Source organism: Penicillium samsonianum (assembly GCF_028829775.1).
Source record: "Penicillium samsonianum strain IBT 33392 chromosome Unknown utg000003l_segment0_segment0, whole genome shotgun sequence".
Classification (NCBI taxonomy): domain Eukaryota; kingdom Fungi; phylum Ascomycota; class Eurotiomycetes; order Eurotiales; family Aspergillaceae; genus Penicillium; species Penicillium samsonianum.
Window position 1 is genome coordinate 8,420,453 of NW_026643261.1, and position 25,769 is coordinate 8,446,221.

General features: G+C 44.3%; 7 protein-coding genes across 7 annotated transcripts; 3 read left to right on the forward strand and 4 right to left on the reverse strand.

Annotated features, from left to right (window-relative positions):
- Positions 1-1,919: 1,919 nt before the first annotated feature.
- Positions 1,920-2,874, reverse strand: N7471_006887 (glycoside hydrolase family 75 protein; the record flags this gene model as incomplete). The annotated part of the gene is made up of 3 exons (XM_057279606.1): positions 1,920-2,297; positions 2,356-2,727; positions 2,779-2,874. 3 exons carry the CDS (start codon positions 2,872-2,874, stop codon positions 1,920-1,922), a joined length of 846 nt encoding a protein of 281 aa, XP_057139216.1.
- A 6,351-nt stretch (positions 2,875-9,225) lies between these two features.
- N7471_006888 (uncharacterized protein) lies at positions 9,226-9,543 on the forward strand (the record flags this gene model as incomplete). The annotated part of the gene is made up of 1 exon (XM_057279607.1): positions 9,226-9,543. The coding sequence occupies one exon, from the start codon at positions 9,226-9,228 to the stop codon at positions 9,541-9,543; it is 318 nt and encodes a 105-aa protein (XP_057139217.1).
- Positions 9,544-10,197: 654 nt separating this feature from the next.
- N7471_006889 (uncharacterized protein) lies at positions 10,198-11,571 on the forward strand (the record flags this gene model as incomplete). Its single annotated transcript, XM_057279608.1, has 1 exon — positions 10,198-11,571. The coding sequence occupies one exon, from the start codon at positions 10,198-10,200 to the stop codon at positions 11,569-11,571; it is 1,374 nt and encodes a 457-aa protein (XP_057139218.1).
- A 203-nt stretch (positions 11,572-11,774) lies between these two features.
- Positions 11,775-13,523, reverse strand: N7471_006890 (uncharacterized protein; the record flags this gene model as incomplete). The annotated part of the gene is given in 7 exon segments (XM_057279609.1): positions 11,775-11,927; positions 12,002-12,053; positions 12,198-12,351; positions 12,371-12,787; positions 12,838-13,147; positions 13,197-13,366; positions 13,466-13,523. 7 exon segments carry the CDS (start codon positions 13,521-13,523, stop codon positions 11,775-11,777), a joined length of 1,314 nt encoding a protein of 437 aa, XP_057139219.1.
- A 521-nt stretch (positions 13,524-14,044) lies between these two features.
- Positions 14,045-14,431, reverse strand: N7471_006891 (uncharacterized protein; the record flags this gene model as incomplete). Its single annotated transcript, XM_057279610.1, has 1 exon — positions 14,045-14,431. One exon carries the CDS (start codon positions 14,429-14,431, stop codon positions 14,045-14,047), a length of 387 nt encoding a protein of 128 aa, XP_057139220.1.
- Positions 14,432-16,816: 2,385 nt separating this feature from the next.
- N7471_006892 (GNAT family N-acetyltransferase) lies at positions 16,817-17,581 on the reverse strand (the record flags this gene model as incomplete). The annotated part of the gene is made up of 1 exon (XM_057279611.1): positions 16,817-17,581. The coding sequence occupies one exon, from the start codon at positions 17,579-17,581 to the stop codon at positions 16,817-16,819; it is 765 nt and encodes a 254-aa protein (XP_057139221.1).
- Positions 17,582-19,610: 2,029 nt separating this feature from the next.
- N7471_006893 (uncharacterized protein) lies at positions 19,611-21,035 on the forward strand (the record flags this gene model as incomplete). Its single annotated transcript, XM_057279612.1, has 4 exons — positions 19,611-19,757; positions 19,808-19,841; positions 19,900-20,157; positions 20,260-21,035. The coding sequence occupies 4 exons, from the start codon at positions 19,611-19,613 to the stop codon at positions 21,033-21,035; spliced, it is 1,215 nt and encodes a 404-aa protein (XP_057139222.1).
- Positions 21,036-25,769: the final 4,734 nt, after the last annotated feature.

Consider the following 25,769-nt stretch of genomic DNA (forward strand, 5'->3'; position numbering starts at 1 on the left):
CTTCTACATGATCCTCAAGGAATACCCGGCCCATCTGTTTATTTTCAGGGGTGGCAAGAATGGTAATTGGCCCGAGCTTGATAGTAGCCTAAGGCATTAAAATGATGCCTGAGATTGTATTGCTAGTTAAATCAACAACCTGAATAACTAGTTAGTTCTTGAAAATATGCAACGTGTATATGTGTAATCTAGATTATCTGAACATCTAATTTTTCCATTTAGCATTAGCTTTATAATAAACATAATAGTCAGGAGCAAAATTCTGTTTCTTTGACTTCAAGTCTGACACCAATTGATAGGCTTGCGTGCGGTGATAAACTGGCTGATTAAGTATGTTAGTGAGTTTAAATATAACAGGCTATAAAGGGACAAACCACTTTGTATAAAGATGCATCTTATTGTTCAACCTCTGCGGGCTTCCAGTCCCCATATCGCGTGAACATCGCAAGAGTATAACTTTCCAAAGCTCTGTCGACCGTTTTAGCGTGCATGTACTGTCCTATCTTCAATTGAGTGTCTTTTTGCCGTGTTACAATAAGGTAGATACGGGTGGTAGTGTCAATATCCTCGAATGATGTCTCATGGAATAGCACGGGCAGATTAGGTATCACAACCCAATCTCGTCTTTGGACCGCTGATAAGTGATGAAAAACTCAGCGAAAGAAAGTAAGAACTCTCTGGCATTGGATCATTGTTGGCCTCAAAATGACATGTCAACTCGGCAATCTCATCCTGGCCGCCCGGTTTGAGATGACTGTACGGAGTAGTATTGTTAGAAATAACTCCAGTCCAAGTTTAAAACTTGTAACACTGAAGCACTAATTTTGACCAATTATTTACACATCCATCAAGCCCACGAACGTGCATAAAATCGAAGTAGCCAGGGAAAAAGTTCCACCCCTGCTTTAGATCGCCTATAAGAAAGAGGACATTTGGCGGGACCGTGATAGATATTAATATATCACGAAAGAACCAAGAAAGCGAGAGAGCAGACCAGGTAGGTTCAATAGGAGACCCGTGGGCAGATCCACGCCGATCACCTCAGCGGAGCGGAATTAATCTGCAACTAGATGTATGCCAACACAAACAACCATATATCCAGGATATGTCTGCATCTGCGGGCTTACTACATATGTACTAAATGACCATATCGCCGTACCAGTTCCAATGTCGAGCACCCTCAGTCGATGTTGTAGTTGAGTCCGGCATAACCTCCCAAAAGACGTAATCGAAAGATATAATGCATGATATACAGTCTATCTGTTGGGAAGCAGGTTACCAATGATGTCACTGTTTACCCAAATTTGAATGAGCGATATTAATACCTTGTTGTTGTTCATCGTTGGGAAGGATCTAGCCGTTAAAAATGAAACAAGCCAATCTAGTAGTTTCACATAAGGCATGATATGCATGCCCATTTCCGTAGACATGAAAATGACTAATGAGGACAGTGATGTAGTACTACTTAAGATACTTTCTACGTCGTTTGAAGACTGCCCGGTCAGAATAAGGCCAACGGATTTGCTGCGATAATATCACTTCACTGTCCGTAGAATTTGTACGTAGATGATTCAAGTAGTTAGGAGCATGTGCTGTACTATGATTGCTTCCTCTTGTATGGGAATTCATCTACGGAGATTTCGAGATAGGACGAAAGTTTCCTCTTATAAGTGGAAAGACTACATACGACGGGGAAAAGCCTGCTTCCACGAGAGATGGAATGCATATATCTCCCTACATAACTTTTGAAAATCAAGGAACGCAAAAAGTAAGATAAATTCCTGACAATTTGAAAATTACAAAGATTCAAAGAAACACTATTGTACTGTAATCTAAGGGAAGACACAGAGCCAACTGCCGTTCTCCACGAGTCCGATACACACAGCCAAACTGATCGAAGGCTGTGCACCTCAGGGAGTTTAGTCCGCATGACACGCTTTCGAGGTGCGCGAGGAAGCGCTGGACGTGGCCTTGCTGGAAGTTGTAGCGGTAGTCCGCGTAGATGTGGCGAACGAAGATGTAGAGCCTTTGATGGAGCCTTTGGACTCAAGACCCGCGACCAATTTATCACCAAGAGACTTGATGCTGTTTTCAAACGTTTTGCTGTCCTTCGCTTTCCAGTCTGCCTTGGATCCCGGAACTGCGCTCTTTCCGGTGAAGCCAATGTACAAGACATCCTTTTCACTATGTCCGCTGTCACCGGTAATGTCGTCATCAGGGAAGCAGAGTTTGGCCAGAGAGATGGAAGCTTCTCCGGTAGAGGTGTGGCCGTTGGTATCGCCCCAGATACCATAGTGCTATGGTCATAACATTTTAGCAGGGAAATATGAATAAACGGGAATAGGGGTGAGGTACCAGTTTATCATCACACACAATGGCCATCACACTCAGATGCTCCATACCATGCTCATCAGGCATAAACCTGGGCTTGTGGTCCTCGTTTCCAAAGACCACATAGGGGTGAATGTTGGCATTTAAGTCCTTGATACCAAAGTGTTTCACTTCATCCTGGAAAGCCGTGACACCTTGACCACTCTGATCATTGCTGCAGCCTCCCGCGGAGTTATTGGCACCATCACAATCGATGTCCATGTCAGCGTACGATCCCCCCTTGGAGGTGCTGTGCAAGAAGATAGCCCCGTCTATGTCGCCGCAATAACCCATGTCGGTGGTACCTTCGTCTCCATCGTCAAATCCTTTGGCAAGTAGGTTTTTGCATTTAGTAGCCTATAACATGTTAGGCCCATTGACTATAGCTGATGGACATGCGAGGATTACCTTGTGGGATTTGTAGATTTCTTGCAAATTGGCGGGCACCTCATATGCAAAAGCTAGTCCCACGGAGGACAGAATCAAAGTACTGAGAACGTGCATCTTGGGAAGAAAAGACAAGCTGAATTGTTGCGTTGATCTGGAATGGCTACAGCATAAGAAAGGCGAAGGAGGTTAAATATATATGCCAGTGATAGCTGCATATATGTCGTAGATGCAGGGGTAAATGGGAAAAGTGGTCCACTCGGGCGAAATGATGTGGTGTTTCGGAACATCAAGTGAATATCGATTATAAGGCAATGTCCAAAACAGGATCTAGCGCAATTGTACCTATTATTATTCTACTGACATTCCTTTCAACCCCCAATGAGAGACCGCAATCTTGTCATGCAACAATAGGCAAGTGGGCCCCCAAACATCTACAAAGTAGTCCGTCCAGGGGGGATTTGTTGAATATTTGATACGGTGAACGATCATCCTTGTCTAAAAGAGGGACACCATGCCCGGGGATTGTCGATATAAACGCTGAAACCTTGGGGAAAGAGGCGCTGCTCATCCATCTTAGATCCTTGATGCAAATTCCGGGGTAGGCTATGGCGTTCACTGCACCAACATAGCAGTCAACTCGTCAGTAATGATTGTTCTAATAAGAAATTGTATCTGAATAGTAAGGAGTTTAGAAAATGGCCTGGAACATGGGTATACTCTTTTTCAATTTTATTTAAAGATTTCAAGTTTCTCAATGCATAACGTATGTTGTACGTCGTATTTGGCAAGTCGGCGATCAAAGGAATAGAAAATATGTCTGAAACGTGGGAAAGTCGCTCGACGTATGAGATCGTGCCGACCAAATTGAAAAAGGCCGATCATGAATTGCTCTGCCATGCAATACCACATTAACTGAAGCATGTGAGCCAAGAAAAAATCAGAATTCGTTACTCCGTACAAAAAGACCAATTAACCAATCCGGAAGGGATTATCGGGGGCCAAAGCTAAGGCAGTAAGAGGAATATGGCTTTGAATCTGGCCCCACTGTACTACTATGTACCTGAAGGAAATCTATTTCTAGAGCCAATCTTGCTGCTTTTGGCGTGTCATTATTCTGTCTGGTACGGACTATTCCGTACAAGTGAAGGAAATGATTTCAAAGTAGCCCTAGAGGTTGAGATCATTGGTCAATTTCCGATGAATATCGCAAGGCGATGATGCCAGATTCTGCCACAAGTCTGAACATGACAGTCTTCAGACCCACAATGGCCAGCTTAATGCAATTCCCTTTTTTGGCAACTCAGACGTAAGTCTGGCCCATCCTTTTCAACGACCTACTGATTTGGTTGTGATGTCCAAAATCCGGCGATCAACATGAATAGGCAGCATAACAGAAAGCAGTGTTAGCGCGAATTGAATCAGTTGTGGGAATGACGTAGATAGCGTTTGGAACCCAAGTCACAGTGGGATGGATCCCAAGGTTTCAAGTCCGGCAAGGGGATATATTATCTACCTGGCTGAAGTAAAGTCTCTGCCATCTCTACAGTCGAACAGAGGTTAAGATAATAGGCTTGATTGCGAGGATGTGTCACCTGATGCAATGGCCTTGGAAGTATTGAAGTAGAGGAGTGGCGAGCATATATGTGCCGTGGGAAGTCGAGGCTCAGGAGTTCCGTCCGCGGGTGAGACATGTGCCGATCTAAATATTAGTCAAGTTGAGACCCGTCATCCAGATTAATGTCGAGATACATCCATTTTATAATGATTTGCCTTGGTAGAATTGGCCAGAGATGGACCGTTTAGACACATTTCCCTAGTGATGATGCACGTGTCTGTGTCAATGGCGTTGGAATATGGCAAAAGCCACTTTTTGAAGCTAGTTAAAACAGTATACCGACAGGGGATTCCCCTGTGAATGGGCTTATCTCATTTGTGAAGGAGACTATGATTTCATTCTCGTTTATGCAGAAATGGTCGAAAGTTTTCCTAAAACGCATGTTTACCTAGGCCGGGTAGAAGAACAATGAATGTGGTCCGATAAATTATAGATAGAAAAGGTGCAGATAAAGGCTATTGGCGAGCTATCGTCGCTTTATTTGGCTCTGTTAATCGATAGAATCCTTCTTGTGGCATTGGCACACTATTATTTACAACTTGGTAGTCTAATAAAGCAAACCACCAGGCCATCCGTTTTCTACGGCATAGGCGTTTGAGGGCGTGGACCCTGTCAAGGTTTCATAATACTTCCTTCCCCCACACTTGTTCTCCTTAGTCACATTTGTACAATGGCCCTGTATCAACCCCGTAATCTGCGCTCCGACCTCCCTACCCTAAAACCATGCCCTATGTAGAAAGCTAAAGTAATCGTGCCAAGCGCCCAACACACATTCTCTGTGTTGGTGCGCCCCACTCAACGATAATTCCCACACAACGATAATTTTAATGGGATGAATTGCATTTAAACCACTATTTACATATAACCACCAGTAGTATCTATATACCAATTTGCACCATTACTATCTCTTGCCGCCATTGAAGCTTCATGCTCAGCTTCTACTAAATCCCTTGCTTCCTGAGCTCGCCGTTGAGCTTCCAATTCCTTGGCATGCTTTGCCTGTATGCGCTTCAACTTCTTAGAATCAGCATCTCTCCTGTCAACCATCTTCCTATTTGCACATATAGGTGATAGGACATTGCCTTTAGTCCCAAGAAGCGATTTCCCATTTCTTGGGGTATTTGCAATTGAACTGGACGTACGGGCCTTCTTTAATTCAGCCCGTAGTATAGCATTTTCGTGGGATAAAAGTGAAGTTGCATCCATACTTCGTTGGATATGCCGTTTCACCCTCTGAGAGTAGTTTTCCATTTGCTTAACGTCATCAATAAGCTTAGCATTAAGCCTATTAACCCGCTCAATTGTATCTGGCGGCGAATTGGTGACTGAGCTTGCGAATTCCGGAGGGGGAGAGGGAGTGAGAATCCTAAGGGGGGACCCTTCAGATTCAAGAGCTCTTTGACGTAGAGGACCGAGAATAAGCTCTGGATCTAGGGGGTAAATACCCCTAGATTTAAATGAAGATCGGATGATTCTTTGGGTGAAAGCTTGCTCTCGGACACCCTGAATTATCCTAAAAAAATCCCGCTTCTTGCTTGCACTTCCACCCCACATTATAGCTTCATTATTCGCTATACGAAAATGATGCTTTAAGCATTGGAATGGCTGGCCATCTAGCGGTTGGCAGAGATGGGTTGTATGGGGTAAAAAAAAGACTGGGATAATGAAATGCTAGTTGCAAAATTCAATAAAATTGATCGTTGTATAGGATCCATGATTATCCATTAAAAGCAGCCTTGGCCTGCCTTTTTTAACCAGAGATTTTGTAGCTTCATGAAAAGAACAAAGCCATTCAAAAGCCGTATTATCATCAATCCAGCCATTAGGCGTAGGCTTAATCCGGAAATCGGGGGTAGTGATATTTTCATACCACTCCTCCATATGCAAAGAGCCCTTAGGTAGAAACCAAGGTAGCATAACCCAACCACCGGCAGATATACATTCAATGCCAGTAATAGACTCTTTTTGACCACTAGTAGGATTGGTATAATTAGCATTAGGTGCAAGCACCTTTTGCCGCTTTCCTTAGCCAATTTGGTAGCCGGTTTCATCCCAATTAAAGATCTCATGGGGTAGAAATTGATACTTTTCAAAGAGCGTACGAAGGCTGTTAAACCAAAGTAACATTAGGCCGTATTGCTCGCTATCAAGCCTCACTTTTTCAGCCATTTTTGGGTTGATATAGGGTATCTCAGGGGGTAGTCTTTGCATATAGCGGTATACCCAGTTAGGGCCCACCACCTGATCGCTGCCAGCCCGGCGTAGAATTGAATTTGCAGCCTTTTCAATGAGAGAGGGGGATATACCCATATTGCTAATATGTAGGGTATCGATCCAGGTTTTCAATGCTCTCTCCTGAATTGGGTTTAATGTCTTTTTTAGGCTGGCAGCAGTGGTTTTACTTCCGCGCCCGTGAATACGGGCGCGAAGCCTTTGGTATGGAACGCTGAATTCCCGCGCCAACTGGGCGATATTGGTGTTATTATTCAGATGAAAGGCATTGGTAGCTCTTAAAATTTGATCTTCGAGATTTTCAATTTGTTCCGACATCGTGGTATGGTATAAAATGCTAACAAAATTGATGCCAAAGTGGAAAATTATCGTTGTGTGGGAATTATCGTTGAGTGGGGCGCACCAACACAGAGAATGTGTGTTGGGCGCTTGGCACGATTACTGTAAGCTTGTCGCCTCGCCCGTAAACCACAATCTTGAAGTATTGGCGTGTAGGTTCTAGTGTATCTCTAGAGTGGTTCCTAGCGGCTAGTTTGAGTAGCTCTTATATGCCTATTCCGCCTTGTTCCATCTAGGATATAGGAAAGCAGTTGGTTTAGGGATAGTGGTCCCAGGAAACATCTCTCGTAGGACGGCTATGATTTCAGCCTAGGTCTTAGTATCGGAAAGGCGCTTAACGCGGTAAGCCTCCTTAGCGAGAACCGTTGCAAACAGAATGTTCGAGCCTTCTAAGAAGCTAGGTGCAGATAGCGACTAGAAGGATGCGAAGTAGCCACGCCGTTCCGGGGAGGTATATAGTAAATTCTGGCTGTTCTTCGGCCAGAAGGTCTCGTTGAATTATATGAAGATCTTGGTGTAGGTCCCTATGGTGATTTTTGGATCGTAGTGCGTTTCTATAACGGGAGCTCGGGGTTGAAGTCTATTACCATGTTCTGTCGGGTTGGAGTTGGATTGCAAGGCCGTCTAATATAGTGGGTGCAGAAATATTCGAAGAGAGTATAAAGCTTCAGCATTATATCTGCCGATTCTCAGCGTGTGGCTTTGGGTATATAATTCGCGTCTCTGATCGTTTTTGACCCACTTGAATGGGATATCGCAATCCCTGAGCCAAGCAAAGCCCCCCAGGTGCACGATAGGCCAAGACAGGCTGAGGCATGACAAAGTTGTTATAAGGTGTAATAGTGAGAATGAGAGTTAAATATCGATTAATGTAGTCCTTTGATTTATCCAACTTTTTGGTTGCAGCGTCGTTATACGTACACGTGGGTAGAACGACGGAAGACCGGGATCCAAGTAGTCTGATGGGTAGCTATGCGAATAATCATGCCAGTTGTAATGGCCAAGATAAACTTGGAAGGTTTTGGGAAGTAAGTGAAAAGAAAGGAATTTCCTATCTGTTGATGGTGATGGGAAAGAAGAAAAGGGTGGAACGAAGAGAACACTGCCCACGCGAGAACCGAGGAAGACACCTAATATATCAAGCACCAACTCTTAGTTAGCAATTCAATTGTAGGTGCCCAAGCGGTCTTCGCATGTCCGCAAGGGGATCCATCGGGCGGATGCGCATCTATATAACTGGAGAGCACCGTTATCCTATATCCTTGTTTGAATCTCCCTTCTGGAAATATACCCTTGAGCTTTGGGCAATCTTGGTGGGGAGTGGTATAGCGCTAGAAGAGAACTGGCGTACGTGGGAAAGGTCATATCGAGACACAATTGGAACGTACAAGAGCCGAAATAAGAGAGATTTGAGATTGGACCACCGCTTCTAGCATATACTGCATTGTGAACGATGGAAGTATATAGATCTTTAGATTTCAGAGTATATGGATATGCATTTGGTGTGACTATACGGTGAAGCAGTAAACCTTTGAGGGAAGGGGGTTAGCTATGCAAGGTTACTGTGAAATAACGGGAGGACTGTGAGCACTTTCTTGTGTAGGTTGGAATTTCCGCTATGATGTCCGCCCTTTTGTTCAAGGGGAAATAGAAGGAAAACGCCAAAGAAGTAAATGTAAGCCCGGTACTCTGATCGCCTATCCCTCTTTCGGGACTAAGGCAATGATTCAGAAATAATTTGCAAAACTTGTCGGTATATTAGAAGCAGGAATCGCTGCCCGCTGCCCAAAGTTTCCAAATCATGTAGTCCCACCCATTTGCCATGATCCTTGAAAGTCAAAGTACTCTTCCTTTTTAGGAGCACCGATTTGCATGTCGATATTGTTACTGAGTTGTGAGAGTGAAGCGACATCTGTTCAATCCTTGAATAATATTCCTGGTTCGTTGTGTGCTTTTGCCACGAGAAAACAACGCCTCTGGAAGTGTCTGACAAAATGCGAACCAAATCTGAACAGCTTATATCAAGGTATAGAGCGCATGTAGAAATCAATCGCAACCAGAACGAGTTGTGCGAGCGAAGTCGATTAAAAGACAAGTCGGTATACACTCCCTTGACAGTAAACCGTGTTCTATCAAGTTCGGCAAAGGATATCCAGGGTTTAGTGAAGGGTAATCCGGAGTGTTTTATATCACTAAGAGAGAGCACTGCTCTTCTTCTCAGCTCTTGATGTAATAATACTAAGGCATTATTGTAGAGTTCGGGGTTGAGTTTGGTCGCTATGACGGCGAACTGGTGGAGGGCCGATATGGCCGGACTATCACAGCAACATAGCTCAAGGACACACCACGGTCGCTGGAGAATCACCAATAAGGACTCAACAATGTCGCCGCGGCCGACAATCTGGTGCTTAGAGAATTTTGATGCATTGACAAGGAACCAAGGAAGGCTATCACGAGGTGATATGTCCCGCGAGGAGTTGAAAGGTGGATGCTTTGAATATGGCAATGAGACAATGTCCACCGTAAATACACTTTCCGTGGCGACTAGCACAGGAATCACGGTTCCAACAGCAGAAGCTGCTAATATGAGTTCCTGAAGCTCAGATTTGAATGATGTGGTGCTCCAATCTGGAGAAGACGCGACAATAGAGTAGATAGCGAACGCGTCTCCTAGTGCAACCCCACCACCTTGGTCGAATGAAGCACAAAGTTGAGAGAGACCTTTCGGGTCGTGATTTGCAGTCTCATCCATAGATTTCTCGGAAGCGTGTGAAGCCCTGACACCAAAGACGCTGCCACGTACATGCCCGGGGTAGGATTATGGTGGTTGTGGATGTGGGTGGGTTTCTTATGGGTGCATAGTTAATCACGTGTTATAATACAGATTATTTGAGAATGCTGGGGTGCTGATTCGCGAGTACTCATATCACCCAAACGCGTCTTTTTGAGTGGATCCATCATCCGTGCTTTCGAGTCGAGAGACCCCGTCAGCAACTTGCTTTTCTGAGGGCAGTTTCCTGGGTGTATATTATTGGACTAGGTGCGGCCATTAGTGGATCGCTGGGGATCGTCAGGTATATGTTGTACTCCGGACATACAAAGTGACTTCAGCTAGTAAGCACTAACCCCAATAGAGGAAACTTAGCGAATACCCAGGGAATTTTGAGTAGTGGCTTGCCTTGTGTTTACTGGAAGACATTTTTTTCTAATAATCCATGGGTCGCGAACCTTGGAGACCCGTGTTCCTTAAAATGCCATCATCATCGTTGTATCTTTCAAGTTTTCTCTCCATAATCGGGCTAGCACAGGCAGAAAAGTTTCCACAGTCACTAACAGACTTGCACGCTCAACTGAAGAGAGATGACGGAGTTACGTTTGATCCGCTTGGTGTTGCAGCCGTTCTCTACAACCCTCGCGTCGACAAAAGTGCAGCAAGACTCTATACTCAGTTTGATCGAGGATTATTCATATGGCCACACCTGACAATGATCGGAGGGACTCTGCCACCCATGCAAATGCTTGTTGAGCGTCTCAATGCCACGATGAAGTGGATCCATCCATCCATCAAATTATGCGCACAAGATACGACTATGCTCCCTGTACGATCGGACGTATCGGGGAATGTATTTCGCCAACTGCCACTCAACTTGAGCAACGCGTGGCTGACTGAAATAATATCCTTCCAAACATCCAAGCAACCTGGGAACGATTTCGTTGTCGTTTGTGTGGATGACATGTACCAATCAAGCAAAGAACGCCAGGAAAATGTGCGTCAGCAATTAGGAAACTTAAAGTGGCGTCTCGGGAAATGGACGTTGGACTCGATTTGTCTGGTCAACGGAGCCATGCTGATGACCGGTATGGTGTGTGGGATTTTGACAGCCGACCTTTGGGCTTTCACCTTGTTTTTTCTATATACCACTCATTGGTTCGCCTCGGTGCTTATTTCCTTCACTTCAATGGTCAGGATCCACAAACCAGATCACATCCGAAACGACTTGAGGGATAGATATGCGGTCTATGAACGCGACGAGGGGGGCACTGTAATATTCAAAGGACCACAAAGGGAACTTGAGGAATGGGCCCGTTCCACTTGGGAATATGACCGGACTTGGGTAAAAGATCTTTTGCACTGGTTTTGGACCTTGTCGGGGACATTCTCTGGCATATCTTCGGTTGCATGTATGGTGAACATGAAAGGTGCTCTCCAATTGGCATTTTTGGGGATTCTGGTATATTCGTCACTGGCTGAGATCGGTGCGACTAGGATTGCGCGATATCTGCAAACCAAGGCTCATGGCCATATTTCTGTGGACCGAGTCTTGAATAACCAAACCCGAAGTTTAGCAATTATCCGTGCAACCTTGCAAATTACCCCGGAGTGCCGACTCAAGGGTCTGGATTGGGTCAAGATGGGACTGCTTCCGCCAATGCGGGTTTTTGAGAAGATGCAGGAACTGTTGAGAGAGATTTCAGACATCGAACAAAGCATAGACCATGCTCGAGGCGTGGTGGAAGAAAAATGCGATAATTTCCTCAATGACGTGGATTCCTCGGAGCAGATGTTGGCTAAAAGAATAGTCGACGAAGTGACAGAGACACTAGGGTCCTTGAAATGTAAATGAACCTTGTGAAGGTTATTGAATAAGCAAATGTTCTTGCCTAGCGTTGCTTAATATACGTGATCGGCGCTTTAGTGAATCTCCCCTTTATTTGTTGCTTTGCTTGCATCTTCCATTCTCTACTCATAAACAACTACCAGTTAAACTAATAAATTTGTATATAGCGGATCTGATCGCACACTGAAAAATGTGACCTGGCAAGAAGGCTACCCCTGATTTGTCATAGAACGTTCAACACCCTGCTGCCAGATTTTGCTTTGATACACCTGTTTTGGATCCAGAATATTAAGATTTGTAGGGAAACAAAAATTAGTCCCAAAATCACCAGCCCAATCATGATCGACACCCCTCTCGGATAACTATCAGGTCAATGGATTTATCATTAGTGGTGTGATGTGGGTAAGATCCGCAACCTTGGCAGTATAGGACTTACAATGTAGCTGACTCGTCCGCCCGGAATATCTGGGTTCCTGCCATAAGCCCTCCTGTAGCTGCCATAACAACTTTATTGGGTTAGTAAACACAAGGCTGTCCGCTATAGGACTAGTAATCTTACACATTCTTTGTATCGGACCAAAATTGTTAGCTCATCTGGTTGAAGAACGACCAGTGGGAGATATTTTACTCACGCAACGCTTATGTTCCTCTCTTCGGAGCTCTTGCAGTTTATTTGGATCCAAGAATTGTGAATTGGATGATAACCCACAGCCAAAGCATTGACTGCTGTCCAGAGGCCCAATTTGCCCCATTTATCCACACGGTGCATCATGATCCTCAGAATTACTAAAGGGATCAAGTATACGAAGATGGCAACCATGACGGTGAGGCCCCTTTTGTTCGATTTGTCGCTCATCCACGCAAAAAAAAAGAATCACGGGGAGAGTGAGCAAACTGCCGATTGCACAAAATGCGTTTGCCTTGATTCGAGACAAACCCAGTTCCATGAAAATGCTCGGGGTATATGTTGTAAGAGGACTCCATGTAGCGAAGACACAGCCTGTGGCGATAAAATGCGGCCACTTCCATATGTCTGTCAATGTCTTCCACACCAATCTGAATGATATATGCTTTTTGCCAGGGTGAGCCAATGGTCCCTTCATTAGGCGAAGCCCTCTGGACTCCGAAATGTTCTCTTGATTGGACGACACAGGGACTTTATTCTGTTCAGGAAGGAAGAAAAATAAAATAATAGAGACCGCAACGGAGAATAGACCCTCGACTATATATTTGTTAGTATAGTTTGGTTTGAGGGATCAGCCTCAATCGTACCGAGAAAGATCCATTGCCAGCCAAAGAGACCACACTTTCCGTCCAGTTTCAAGAGAGCAGCTCCAAGAAGCGGAGAAATAGCCGTTCCGCCAAACATGCCGAAGAAGAATATAGCGATTCGTTTTGTCAACGCTTCCTTCGTATACCAGGTAGAAAGTGTATACATTGCACCAGGAATATACCCAGCTTCAGCAAGACCCAAAAATGTTCTAGTGAGTAGGAAGCCTAACTTATTGCGCACAAATATTTGTAGACATGCTACTATTCCGAATACACAGACTTGTGCACTGATCCATTGGCGAGGACCAATCTAATTTAACTTAATCACACGCGTATCGTCCGGCAGGGATGCAGCATACCTTGTGTAGAATAACATTTGACGGTATCTCTAGTACAATCACACCCAGGAACATCAGCTGATTTCCGAGATTGATAACGTTTTGGTCGACGGATATAAGGGTTGCAAAATTCCCTGTGAGTGCGCTGGCAATGTTGGTTCTGTCAAGCTGATAGCTAGCAAACCCAAATACTAGGAGGGGTAACACTCGAAGATCCGCTCTGTTAACTTGTTAATAAATCATCCGCTGGGGCTTTTCGGTAAGCATATTCAACGTGGGGGAAGGCATACATTCTCCGACAGTGGTCAGAATACCCATTGTCACAACCATCAGTGTTGTCCATAGCATGGCAATGAGCCCTGCACTTTACAGATTTATACATATTAACATTCAAGGCAGACCCCACGTTCTTTGTTTTCAGATATGGAAGGAACTGTCCAAAAATTAGAAAGAGATCTCTTCATCTTCGGGGGACCTTGTGAGCCATTTTGGAAGTTGAAAACCTTGGGGATGATAAGATAATGCTATTCGGGAAATGACCAAAACAAGATGAATTACAAAACTAGTGGTAGTATTTATAAAAAGAGAATACAACTGTGTTAACGGAAACAAGTCACCAAGTCACTACGGGTACTACAATATGGCTCCTATTACCAAGATTTCAACAAAATATATCAGAAGTCTCTTATCCAAGTAAATGAAAACCTAGGCATTTATCGACATATATTGACCACAACAAGACAATCTTGGCACAGAACAAAACATGAAGACGATGAAACACGGCCTCGCATTCGATGGCAGTTCAGTTTCAATACATCGTATTGCCCAAAAGATTCCCGGAGTTGTGGCATATGTGAGGAGCCAGGTCTTCAAACACGGCAGCGAATCACAGCATTGTTGAGATTGATTGGAATCGCGGCGTTGGGATTTCCATCAAGATCCAGATATGTCTGCTGAGCAGTCAAGGTACCAATGGTAGCATCATTGTTTTTGATGACACAATTGATAGATTGCGCAAAGTTGGTGAGCTGGGCGGAAGTTGCCTTGACAGTACCACCTGCCCCAACAGAAGTACCACTGAACAAGGAGAAGATGCCCCTATCGGAGCCATCGGCTTGAAATTTCACGCCGGCATAGGCACCAGATTGGTCATTGGATAGAGCCACGGTCACTTGGTTGGACTGGCGGACCTCAAGAGGCGTGGCGGAGATAGTGGCTGCCATAAGAGAGATGATTGCAGCAATGGTAAACTTCATTTTGAAATGTTTGGAGGCAACTTTGCAAAATGCAATGGAGTTATTTGGAGCGAAGATTGATTGGAAGCTTTGAAAACACGGTTGAAGTCTGATGTTGTTCGGAGTGAAAGGCATCACATATCGAAGGAAGAACGTGGATTTTATACCTTTCTTACTGGAATGCTGAGCTTTAACCTGGGGCTGAAGTCCCCATACTTGTGCCATCCATGCTATTCTTAGACATACATTCGATTGGCAGACATCTAGCTGATAATACGACCTGCCACAACCGACCTTGATTTGCATGAGAACACGGTAGCTGATCTGCACAGCCCTTCGTATCCCAATCAGGTGATATCCCAGATCAAGGCCATCCATTGCCATTCCATATCTACGTGCATCAGAGGAATAGCTTTTATAGCCGAACGAGAGAAAGATGTCCCTGCTCATTACCTTGGATGATGCGTTTTAGCAACCAACACCTTATTTAAGAGATCTAATCAATTAAGAAAAACTACTCTTACTGTGAATAGTGGAAGTGCAGTTATAGATAGAAATGGTATCCACGCGCACAATCCATGGCGCGACAAACATAGTTTCCCCGCAGAAAGGCGCCCAACTACTCGAGTAATGTGTTTATGGAAGTAGCTTCTGAGACATGAGGCACTCCATGGCTTCTGCTCAAATCCCTCATCTCAGATAATACTGCTTGGATCAAGGCTTAGCTCGTGTTTCTCGCCATGTAGTCTGGCTGGGGTTTCCATGTATGTCTACGACTTATTTAACCTGTTTAAGGTTTAATTTGCCCCACACGAAGTAGTGTATAAGGGGCTACGTCATTCGGTGACTGAAATTTAATGCAATTCAAAATTATAGGTAAGCTTGACTACCTTCATGAACAGTTAAGTTGTTCTATTTGTTGAATTTGCTTCTCCAGACGAATTTGACGGACTGTTTAATCGATTTGAAATCAAAAACCTCACGAAATCAAAAAAAAAAAAGTATACAAGAAGCCTCGATCAAATCCAGCGACCCAGCGACATGCTAGCCACGGGGCCTATGTCTCATTCTTCAACGCCAACCCCCAAGAAGACAGAATCAAAGACATTTATTACTAAAGTCTTTAGGCGTGGTGAGATATCTCGTGTTGACAAATACGAAGAGGCGTGACTCTAGGTTATAAATCTAACAATTCAATTACGTAGAGCTGATGGTCAACCTCGTATTTCACCCCGCCGTGTCTTACCATCTAAGTAATATGCAGGTTCATCCGAAACGAGGTAGGAGGGTTTCACCGAGCAATTTTCATGATTGGGAGTTTCGCACGGCGTATTATACCCACTATATAACTTCACACCTAATTTTGCCTTTTTGTTTTGGATATGATCCAAAGTTGATTGCAATTAAATAATGAGTGAGTCTCACAAGGTACAACCTCGGGAGACAGTTTGGCGAAAAAACGTAGAATCTTAGAAAATTTGATAAATTATGATAAACTAGGCATGACCTGTTAAGATAAGATATATTGGAGAAAAACAGGCGTAAATAGTGAATCTATCCAATTACGCCGATAATAGAAGTATAAGGATGTACTATACATACAGGTGGACCGGGGGGATAATATTTACATACAATGTTCGGACTATTTTCTAGTGCTGGACAGAACAATCTAGCTACACTTAGCTCATACCCTTCTCTTGGTGGAATAGAACTTCTTATGACGAGATGCGATCCGCTGGTATCATTGTTCATTATGATTTCCTTTGGGACTGTGGCCCTTGCGACTCCCAGTCCTGTTGTCGATATTGAGCAGAAGAACGATTCATTTTTGACCGTGCTCCGTCTGACCACAGGCCAAGATATACATACTAATGCGGTTTGCCATCTTGCACTTTAATAAGTATAATTTGGAAGTTTACCTGTACCATGATTCGAAGCCTGCACTACAATATCATAGATGCATCGCTATAGCATTGCTTAGTCCTCTCCAGCGAGCTTAAAGATATCTGCAACCCGGTCAGTTTGTCTCTATGTTCGACCTACCCTATGGAAATCGAGAGTGTGGCGGGAGATGAGATATCTTGTATGGCAAATCAGAAGTAATGAAGTGGACTTCCTCATTATGTCCTCTAAATCTCCCTATTTTTAATATCGAATATCAGATAAACTTAGGTAACTCAAGGAGATTCTAGGTCATGGTAGTCCTCCGAGGTCTATGGTAGTTCATGGTGGTCTGCATGGCCCAATTTGTCTATCATGTTTGCAATACTTCTCTAGGTTCCCCGCGGTATACTACAGTACTCGGTTCTCTGCCTCTAAACACGGAATTCCCCGAGATAACTAGAGGTCTAGTAGTCCTAGAAAGGAACCATATATGAAGGTAAAATCCTTGATAGTAACATCACATCAAACCACGCTCGCATGGGTGCGCATAAACAGGTTGGGTGGTTTTTCGCGAGAAGCAAATTCCTCGTCCACAACATATTCGATCTCAGGGCCGTCCGCTTGGAACCCCATCTGTCCATACACATGTCGACCCATACTGGACGCTTCGGTTATGGCTTCCAGGTCTCCACGTCGTTGTGCTTCATCGATGCCCCACTGTACAAGCTCTCTTGCGATGCCTTTGCGTTGATGAGCCGGGTCGACGGCGCACATGTCTAGGATCATAACCGCTGGCGGTACTGCAGTGGCTTTCTGTTTGATTACCTCGGTGCGTCTTCTATGCAGAGAGGAAATCACTTGACAGAGGTAACGTTGTTCAGGCTCATTGTCGGGGTACAGCGCATTGAGGTCTATCGAATTGGCTAGATCTTCCACTGGAGGATCACCATGGCCCTCTACGTTGGAAGCTTGCACCCAAATACCGAAGCCCACAATGACACGCCTCTCTTCAAACTGCGAACATGGCAGCGTAGCCTTGAGAAATATAGTGTTCGGGAGACCATTTTTGTCATTGGTCTTGTGGCGCCAACGGGCGACCATCCTCTCGGCTCCACATGCCCTCCCCTGGGGTGTGTCCCATCCTGGATTCATGGCTATCCAGATTCCATCTTGCACTTGACGACCAAATGCCTCGCAAACGCAGTCAAAAGCCCGAATGATATCGTCGGGTTGATATATGATATCGATGCGCAATCCGATATCGGGTCTCTGACTTTGAGAAGCCATAATTGCGGCTTTGACTGCGCCCGTTGGTGTTTGTGTATGTAGGAGCCAAGTTGGATACGTGTGAAGAAAGAAAAGGAGGTGACAACGCCAAGGCTGTAATGGATCTAATGGAGTAGACAAGTCGTTGATTGGCTCTATGCGACCACTCATATATAGATGATATCATACACCGACAAACACTAGTGGGTGACGCTTTACTTTTACACGATAAACTAGATATAGCGTGGACCACGTGTTCGACACCCGCTCCCTGGTTTTCCAAATCAGGGCAATACAAACTACATCGGCTTCCTTTTTTTTTTTTTTTTTTTTTTTTTTTTCAAAATAATGATGTGCGGTCGGGTATACAACAAGCGCCAGGAAGGATCGTACTTCTGTCTCACGGTTCCCTTTAGGAGCACCTAGGTTCTTCGGAGGCATCGGAAAGAATATTGTGTTCACTCGTAGCCTCGGTATACCGATCGCTATAACAGTCTATTGCACGCGCATCCATCCTAGTCTTGGTGTGATAATTCTTGCTTAACCCGTCCCGACCGCAACCAGCCATAACTTTGGCCGGAAGCTGCTGAGTTCTCCGCGTTGTTATCCATCCTATCAATATCGTGGTGAACACATCTCTGAAACCTCTCCTGATATCGCATCTCCGGACAAGCATGAGTATCGACAGAACAATAGTCTGCAAACCCGTCTGGATTTGCCATAGCGCGTTTGGGGATCCCATTGTTCGTCCCTGTCAAAGTCGTCGCGACAGGTCATTCCTGGTGAGACTCGCTAGACATGTTGTGCGTGGGTATCTCGGTTGCGGGGAATTCGTTGCAGGGCCTTTCCAAGGTTATAGCAATAGCATCCAGTCTTACTATCTTCACGATCAAGTGTGTGGTGTGATCGATGAAAACCTGGGGAGGAAAGGGATGCGTGGACCTCGGGATGCAAACAGTACAAACATCTCCACTTTCCAACTAGGAAACAGGATGGATCCTGGCCGGGAATTTTCAACAAATCCATTCGTGGATGGATTTCTCCGAAGGTTCCACTCTCAAAACGGTCCACGTCGATAACGACGACCAACGTACAAAGCACCTTGGCAGTAATATTGCAATTTCCACTAGTGCAATCATTGTCTCGCAGTCCAATCAATAAACTCGTTTTATCTAGCATTGTGCTTTCGGCAAATTTCGTGACTGGTCTATCTTCGAATACTCACAAAAGTTATCTCATTCGGCTTCCGCGCTAGCATACCAGTCCACCAACTTCATCGTACATACCTTAGTACGTAGTGTACTAAGCCTTAGAGGTACATGTGGAGATATATGAGGATGAATCAATATAATACTCCTATTGTTTATTGTTCAAAAAACCATGAGTCCAAAATCGTGCCACGTGGGCTAACTGTAGGCGTGCATGTATTGGGCCAGCGAGGGGACAGTCGACGCTAACTGCTAACACTTTGTATAACGGAGGTGCCCCCAACCCGCAATATACGTTCGGTAAATCCTAAGGTCCACTATCATCATTATAAAGAATAAGACTGGCCGCATGATCCCCTGTTAGATTGTGAAACCACACTCTCATTCAATATTAGCACAATGAAGAGCTCGGTATTATGTGCCCTGGTAGGTATAGCCACCATAGGTCTTTGTGAACCACTAGCTCCAGCAAACGACATCGTCTTTTCATCATCAAGGACCTCTTCAAGTCCTCTTCAATATGCAGGCGGTAACGCCCCGTATTTTGCAGGTACTAGTGCTCTTGTCATGATTCCCAGTGTCTACTAATATACGACTTAGGCCCAAATGTGAATGACATTGACAGCAAGGCCCCACACCAATGCACTGTTCGCCAGGCTGCTTATGTTGTTAGGCACGGGAGTAGGTATGTAGAATATCACACTATATTATGGAGCGCAAACATTTTGACCTCAAAGCTGGTAGATTTCCAGATACTGGCTCATATGAGTCTTGGGTTACACTTTACCACAAGGTGCCTTATTCTTGGCTATATCCCCTGGTTTTCTTTTAAATTCTCACCCATGATCTCTTTGGTTCAGATCCAAGCTGCAGCGCAACAAGACGGGTTTGAGGCTCGAGGATCGCTCAGGTTTATTCCTAAATGGAAGCCAGTATTGACGAATCCTGCCTTGCAATTAGCACAGGAGTCAATGACAGGATGGAAAGAGGTATAAGTGAAAATATTTCAAACGACAATTCATTCGCTAATAAACCCCAGGCAAGTGATCTTGGTTACCAACTTCGATCCAGATGTGAGGCACCGCTCCATTTTTGCAAATCTGAAGTACTTGGGCTCATAAATCTGAACAGATCCCGGGTTTTACCAGGATGGCAACCCATTCTACGTGTGGGCTAATCAATATAAATCCCCTATCAATGAATCACGAGTGGTTCAAACCGCGAGAGCATTTCTCAATGGCTTCCTCTATGAGTATGCCGACAGCTACGGTACTGTCGTGAGCGTGAACTCTACGGGATCTCCTGCGGCCATTGGCAACTCCCTTGGGCCTTCTGATTCCTGTCCTGCATTTAGTACTATCTCCAGTGGAGGGAACAACGTGACGAATTGTAAGTGCCATCAAGCAAATTTTGTTCTGTCTTCTGAAGATAAAGAACCCCGGCCCGCTTCAGGTGCCATGCCCTGAAAGACACTCGCTTACATATATATAGGGGATGCCACGTGGCTACCCAAGGCTTTACATCGCATCAACTCCGAAATCAGAGGAAATCTTACGTTTGACAAAACAGATATACTCTTTTTCCCCTACATGTGTGCATATGAGAGTCAGATTGAAGGCCACCTCAGCCCCTGGTGTGGTGTGTTTACAGAAAGCGAGCTGCGTAGCTACGCATACTCGCAGGATCTGAGCTATTTTTTCGGTGTCGGGCCCGGTTCAATTGGTCCAGCCAAGGTACTTTTCCTTCCATTCCTGAAAAGCCTGCTTTCTCTTCTAGAGACCGGTCCTGGGCAGGTCGGTGTTGGAGCCAACGGCACTAAGTTCGAAATTCCGAACCTTCTCATGGCTTTCACGAATGACAACCAACTTGCCCAGATGACCGCTGCCATGGGAATTTTCGATTTCGAGGTACCTCTTCCCGAAGATCATATACCAACCCACCACTTGTATAACGTGGCGCACTTCATCACCATGCGAGGCACTGTTGCTTTTGAAGTCATGGATTGCAATGTCAACAATGCCACGAATGGGCCCTACATCCGTATACTATTGAATGACGCTGTTTATCCTATAGCCAGTTGTCAAAATGGCCCTGGAAGGAGTTGCTCTTTATCTGATTACCTTTCTTTGATTGACAAGAAGATTGACGAGGCGGGTGACTTTTTGGATTACTGTAATGTCACGGACGGGGGCCGTCCCGAAACCGCTACTGGAGCTGGTTTCTTTCGGGATCTTTCTTTGGACTTTTTAACCTTTGTCAATCCCTGATCTAGAATTTGCTATGGCTTGTATGTTGTTCTATACCCTAAGCGTCGCCCGCTTAATAGCTTACTAGAGACCTTCCGCGCTCTCTAGCTAGCCATATGAGAACCACTATTTGCACACCCCCTTTTCACTAGCTAAACGCCCATTCTATTCGGCAAAAGTGAGGTAAAAGTCTAACTTGAATAAGGCACTTACTATATTATTTTAGTACTAGCGTAATCCCCAAGGTCCCATCCCATGGGAGGCGGGCGGGCGTCTGAGGCTTAAACGGGTTTACAATACATTCTTTGCCGGTATTTGGTAGATGTGGTTGGTTAGACGAAGCGCCCCACACCCCTAGGTCGGGAGATTCAGTTGAACCTAGGTTAGGATTCATAATATAGTGTCGAATGACAGAAATCTGGCTGTATGACAACGTATGGACAAAATCAGATATATTGGAATCTCTAACTAAAATGACAAAACCCGCGTTTTCAACAATCTGGGCGGACATAGATGACTAACTGTAATATGCACTTTTGTATGGTATGGATGGTACCATGTGTCACATGATATTCAGAGTATTTTACCCTGTTTCCACCATGTATTCAATCTTAGTATTCGACACACCCCCCAGTTTTTGGAGCTTGCTCCAAGAACTGCCAATTCCTTCATTTCTGGCCTTTCTTCAAAACAGTCTCTGTTTTCTGGGATGACTAATCCTTTTTCTCGTTGATCAGTTGACTGATCTCTCTCTCAATCTCTCTTCTTGTTGATTAGATGACTGATCTCTCGCATACCGATCATCTCTCTGAAGATCGCCTGCTTCTGCTTCGGTAGTGGTTTCGTGAGACCATCTACCGGCATCTCTGCGGTAGGAACCCAGTCAATATGAACTCGACCAGCGCTGACTTCCTGTCTCATCTAGCACCGATTGATATCCACATGCCGAAGCTTCGTATGCATACCCGCCCCTTCCTTTATGAGCAGATCGACTGTCTGCTGGTTGTCACACATAATGGATAAGGGGTGATCGGGTTTGAATCCCAATGAATTCAGTACTCGGCGCCACTATTATACGGTTTTGCCGGCTTCTGCGAGAGCAATAAGCTTAGGTTCGGTGGTTGATATTATGACGGTCTTCTATTTAGACGCTTTCTAGTCAATTGGACCACCATACAACTTGCAGATATAACCTTCTGAGCTTTTCCTATCTTTGTTATCTCTAAAGGAAGCATCGCTTACGAATTCAACTGACTTCGCTACCAGTTGTAAACTATGGTTTGCATAGTTTTTGTTCTGTTTTTGTCTTTGATCTTTATCTCTACTTCTATATTTAATGGCCCAGAACCTGGTTTTATACAGATACTAGATGATTCTGTCGATAGCGTCGACATATTTCGGACCAGGGTTTGTGAGAAATTCAGCCACTTTCGACGTGGCTTTGGCGGCATCTGCTCTCGTTATTGTAGAGTACTATACCGAATCAACCTTCTATTGAAATTAGTGAATTTAATATGCTAAAGCCACCCCTTCGAAGGGTAGCAATAGTTTAGTTGCCATTAGGGATCCAATCTTCCTCTCTATAACCAGGTTATACCTGGTTACCATACTCTTAATATATGAATCCTGGTATAGCTATAGCTTCTTCTGTTTTCGATCCCGAATTATACGTATATTTAGGAACTAGCTAGTATCTAGCTCTCTCAATTCCCACTACTTTTTCATTTCTTCGTCCAGTTTAGTAGCTTACTTAGCGGAATCTGGGTGGTTTGTAATAATAATATCATCCATATAGAAGAAGATGATAATTTCTTCCGTAGTAAAAATGTAGGGATCTTCTAGAACTAGAGTAAGCCCTAGTTTTACTAGAACCCTTATTACTTCTTATTACTATAGTCTAGGTGATAGACGTAGGCCGTACAATACTTTATAGAGCAGCTAGTAATAGCCTAGTTTTTTAAAGCCTAGCGGGCACTTGGTATAAACCTTAGTTTATAATACTGAATTTAGAAATATAGTAACAACATCTCTGTAAGCGATTTAGCAGATAATATATTATAGCCTAATGGTAGGTTATAATATTTCATAGGGAAGTAGTATTAGATAAGCTATATATATTATATAATGTCTTATATAATATATATATATAAATATGTATGTGGTTATACTTATCCTAAATAGGTAACTCAGATGGCGATGGTAAGATTGATTATTGTTATATATAGGAGTCTTTGCTTCTTATATAGTTCATTAGGAGGCAAATGATGAGATAATCTATGATATCTTTATTACCTCAGTATGAGATAATCTATGATATCTGTATTATCTCATTATCTATGGTATTAGAAAGGAAGTCATAATATAGTTTTTTACTATATGTAGGATATCTAGGGTTCTTCCTAGATAGAGCCAGTAATATATATATGATCTCCTTCCTACCATAATAGAAATATACTATACTATTATATTATACACTATTATACACTATTATGCTAAGAGCCGCTAAATACCTGAAGTTAGGAGAGGACGTAGTATTTAGGAAGCTACCGTAGCTCGTTAGAGCAGACGGAACTACTACCACGGATTATTAAGAGTAAGTAGAAGAGCTACTATCTAAATTCTTTTCCCCTCTACCTAACGCTATTAATAACGAGGGGACCAGACTATAAAGAGAGCCGGTGGGAATACCTACTATCAGCCTAGAGGAGGTAGAACGACAGCTTTTTAGAGCGAAATCATGGAAGGCGCCTAGTAAAGACGGTCTACTAGCGATAGTCTAGAAGATAACGTGGCCCACGGTTAAGCATAGGGTTCTCGACTTATTCTAGGCGTTACTAGAAGAAGGCATATTACCGAGATAGTAGAGACATACGAAGATCATACCGCTTAAAATGCCGAATAAGGAAAACTACACTATTACGAAGGCATAGAGGCCAATTTCGCTCCTCACGACGCTAGGTAAGATACTAGAATCCGTGGTTATAGAAAGGATCTCGCACGCGGTAGAGATACACGGCTTACTCCCGACCAGCCATTTCGGAGCCTAAAAGTAACGGTCCGCGGAGTAGGCGCTTATACTCTTATAAGAGCAGATCTACACAGCGTGGTATAACCGACGGGTGTTAAGTTTGATCAGCTTCGATATTAAAGGCGCCTATAACGGTGTGTGTAAAGAACGACTACTCTAGAGAATAAAAGCGCGAGGCATACTAGTTAACCTACTCCGGTAGGTCGAAGCGTTCTACTCGGAACGAACGGCGACCATTTAAATCAATAGGTAAGTGTCGGAGGTCTAGAGCCTTCTATAGGCTGGCCTACCTTAGGGCTCGCCCCTATCCCTAATCCTATTCCTCTTCTTTAATATAGACCTCGTATAAAGACAGATCGATAGCTAGGGCGGAGCGATAGCGTTCGTGGATAATTTTACCGTATAGGTGACTAGGCCAACCGCCTAGAGCAACTAGGAAGGTATTAAAGCAATTATCAATCAAGCGCTCGACTAGGAGAAAAGGAGCGGAGCGACTTTTAAAGCAGATAAAATAGCCATCATACACTTTGCTCCTAAGGCTTACAAATTGGATTAGGGACCTTTCACTATTAAGGGACAAACCGTTAAGCCTAAGGACCGTGTCAAGATCTTAGGCGTCCTTATAGACACGAAGCTTAAGTATAAGGAATATATTACGAGGGTAGCATCTAAGGGCCTAGAGGCCGCGATAGAGCTTCGACGACTTTAGGGTTTATCCCTAGCGATAGCGCGGTAGCTATTTATATCGACGGTAGCGCCGGTCGTGGACTACGCGTCCAATATCTGGATACATATATGCAAAGATAAGGCTATAGGGCCGATAAACCGCGTCTAAAGGGTAGGAGCGTAGGCGATTATAGGAACATTCCTTATAGTTACGACTAGTGTAGTAGAGGCGGAGGCCTACCTTACCACTATTTAACACCGTTTCTAGAGAAGAGCCGTGAAGATATAGACGGATATACATACCCTACTAGAAACCAACCCTCTCCGTAGGAATATAGCACGGATCAAGAAATTCAGAAGATACTATCGTTCGCCGCTATATCAAGTAGCAGACGCGCTAAAGAACATTGAGATGGAAACACTAGAAACCATCAATCCGTTCACATTAGCACCATAGGAAGTACGCGTATAGGCTGGCGTTAAAGCAACTCCGTAGTCACCGACCGTACTAGGCGGGTTAATATAGATCGCAACTAGCAGTTCGGCACGGAACGAGCTGGTCGGATTTAGGGTGGCGATCGAGAGGCAGCCACCTCGGTATCGAAAACTGAAACTAAAGACCCTTTCCGTCACATTAGGTGCAAGAGTAGAGCAAAATCCGTTCTCTACAGAGCTAGCAGCGATTGCATATGCATTAAACATAGTAGTTGGACTGAAAGATTATAGGATTACGCTACTCACGAGCAATAAAGCGGCGGCTCTAACACTAAGGAATCCTCGACAACAGTTAGGCCAGGAATTCATCTGCCAACTATACAAGTTGATGAGAAAGCTACGGAGAAATGGAAACCAGATCAATATCCGGTGGATCTCAACGAGCGAAGACAATAAACTGCGGGGTCTGGCTAAAGAACAGGCTAGAGCCGCGACACAAGAAGATGCTCTCCCGCAAGAACGCGTCCCGAGAATGAAGTCAACAACACTGAATATCGCACGGTCCCAAGCAGTCCCCAGCAATGACCTATTAGGCATAAGCACCACTCGCTTTCTCTTGTCGACCG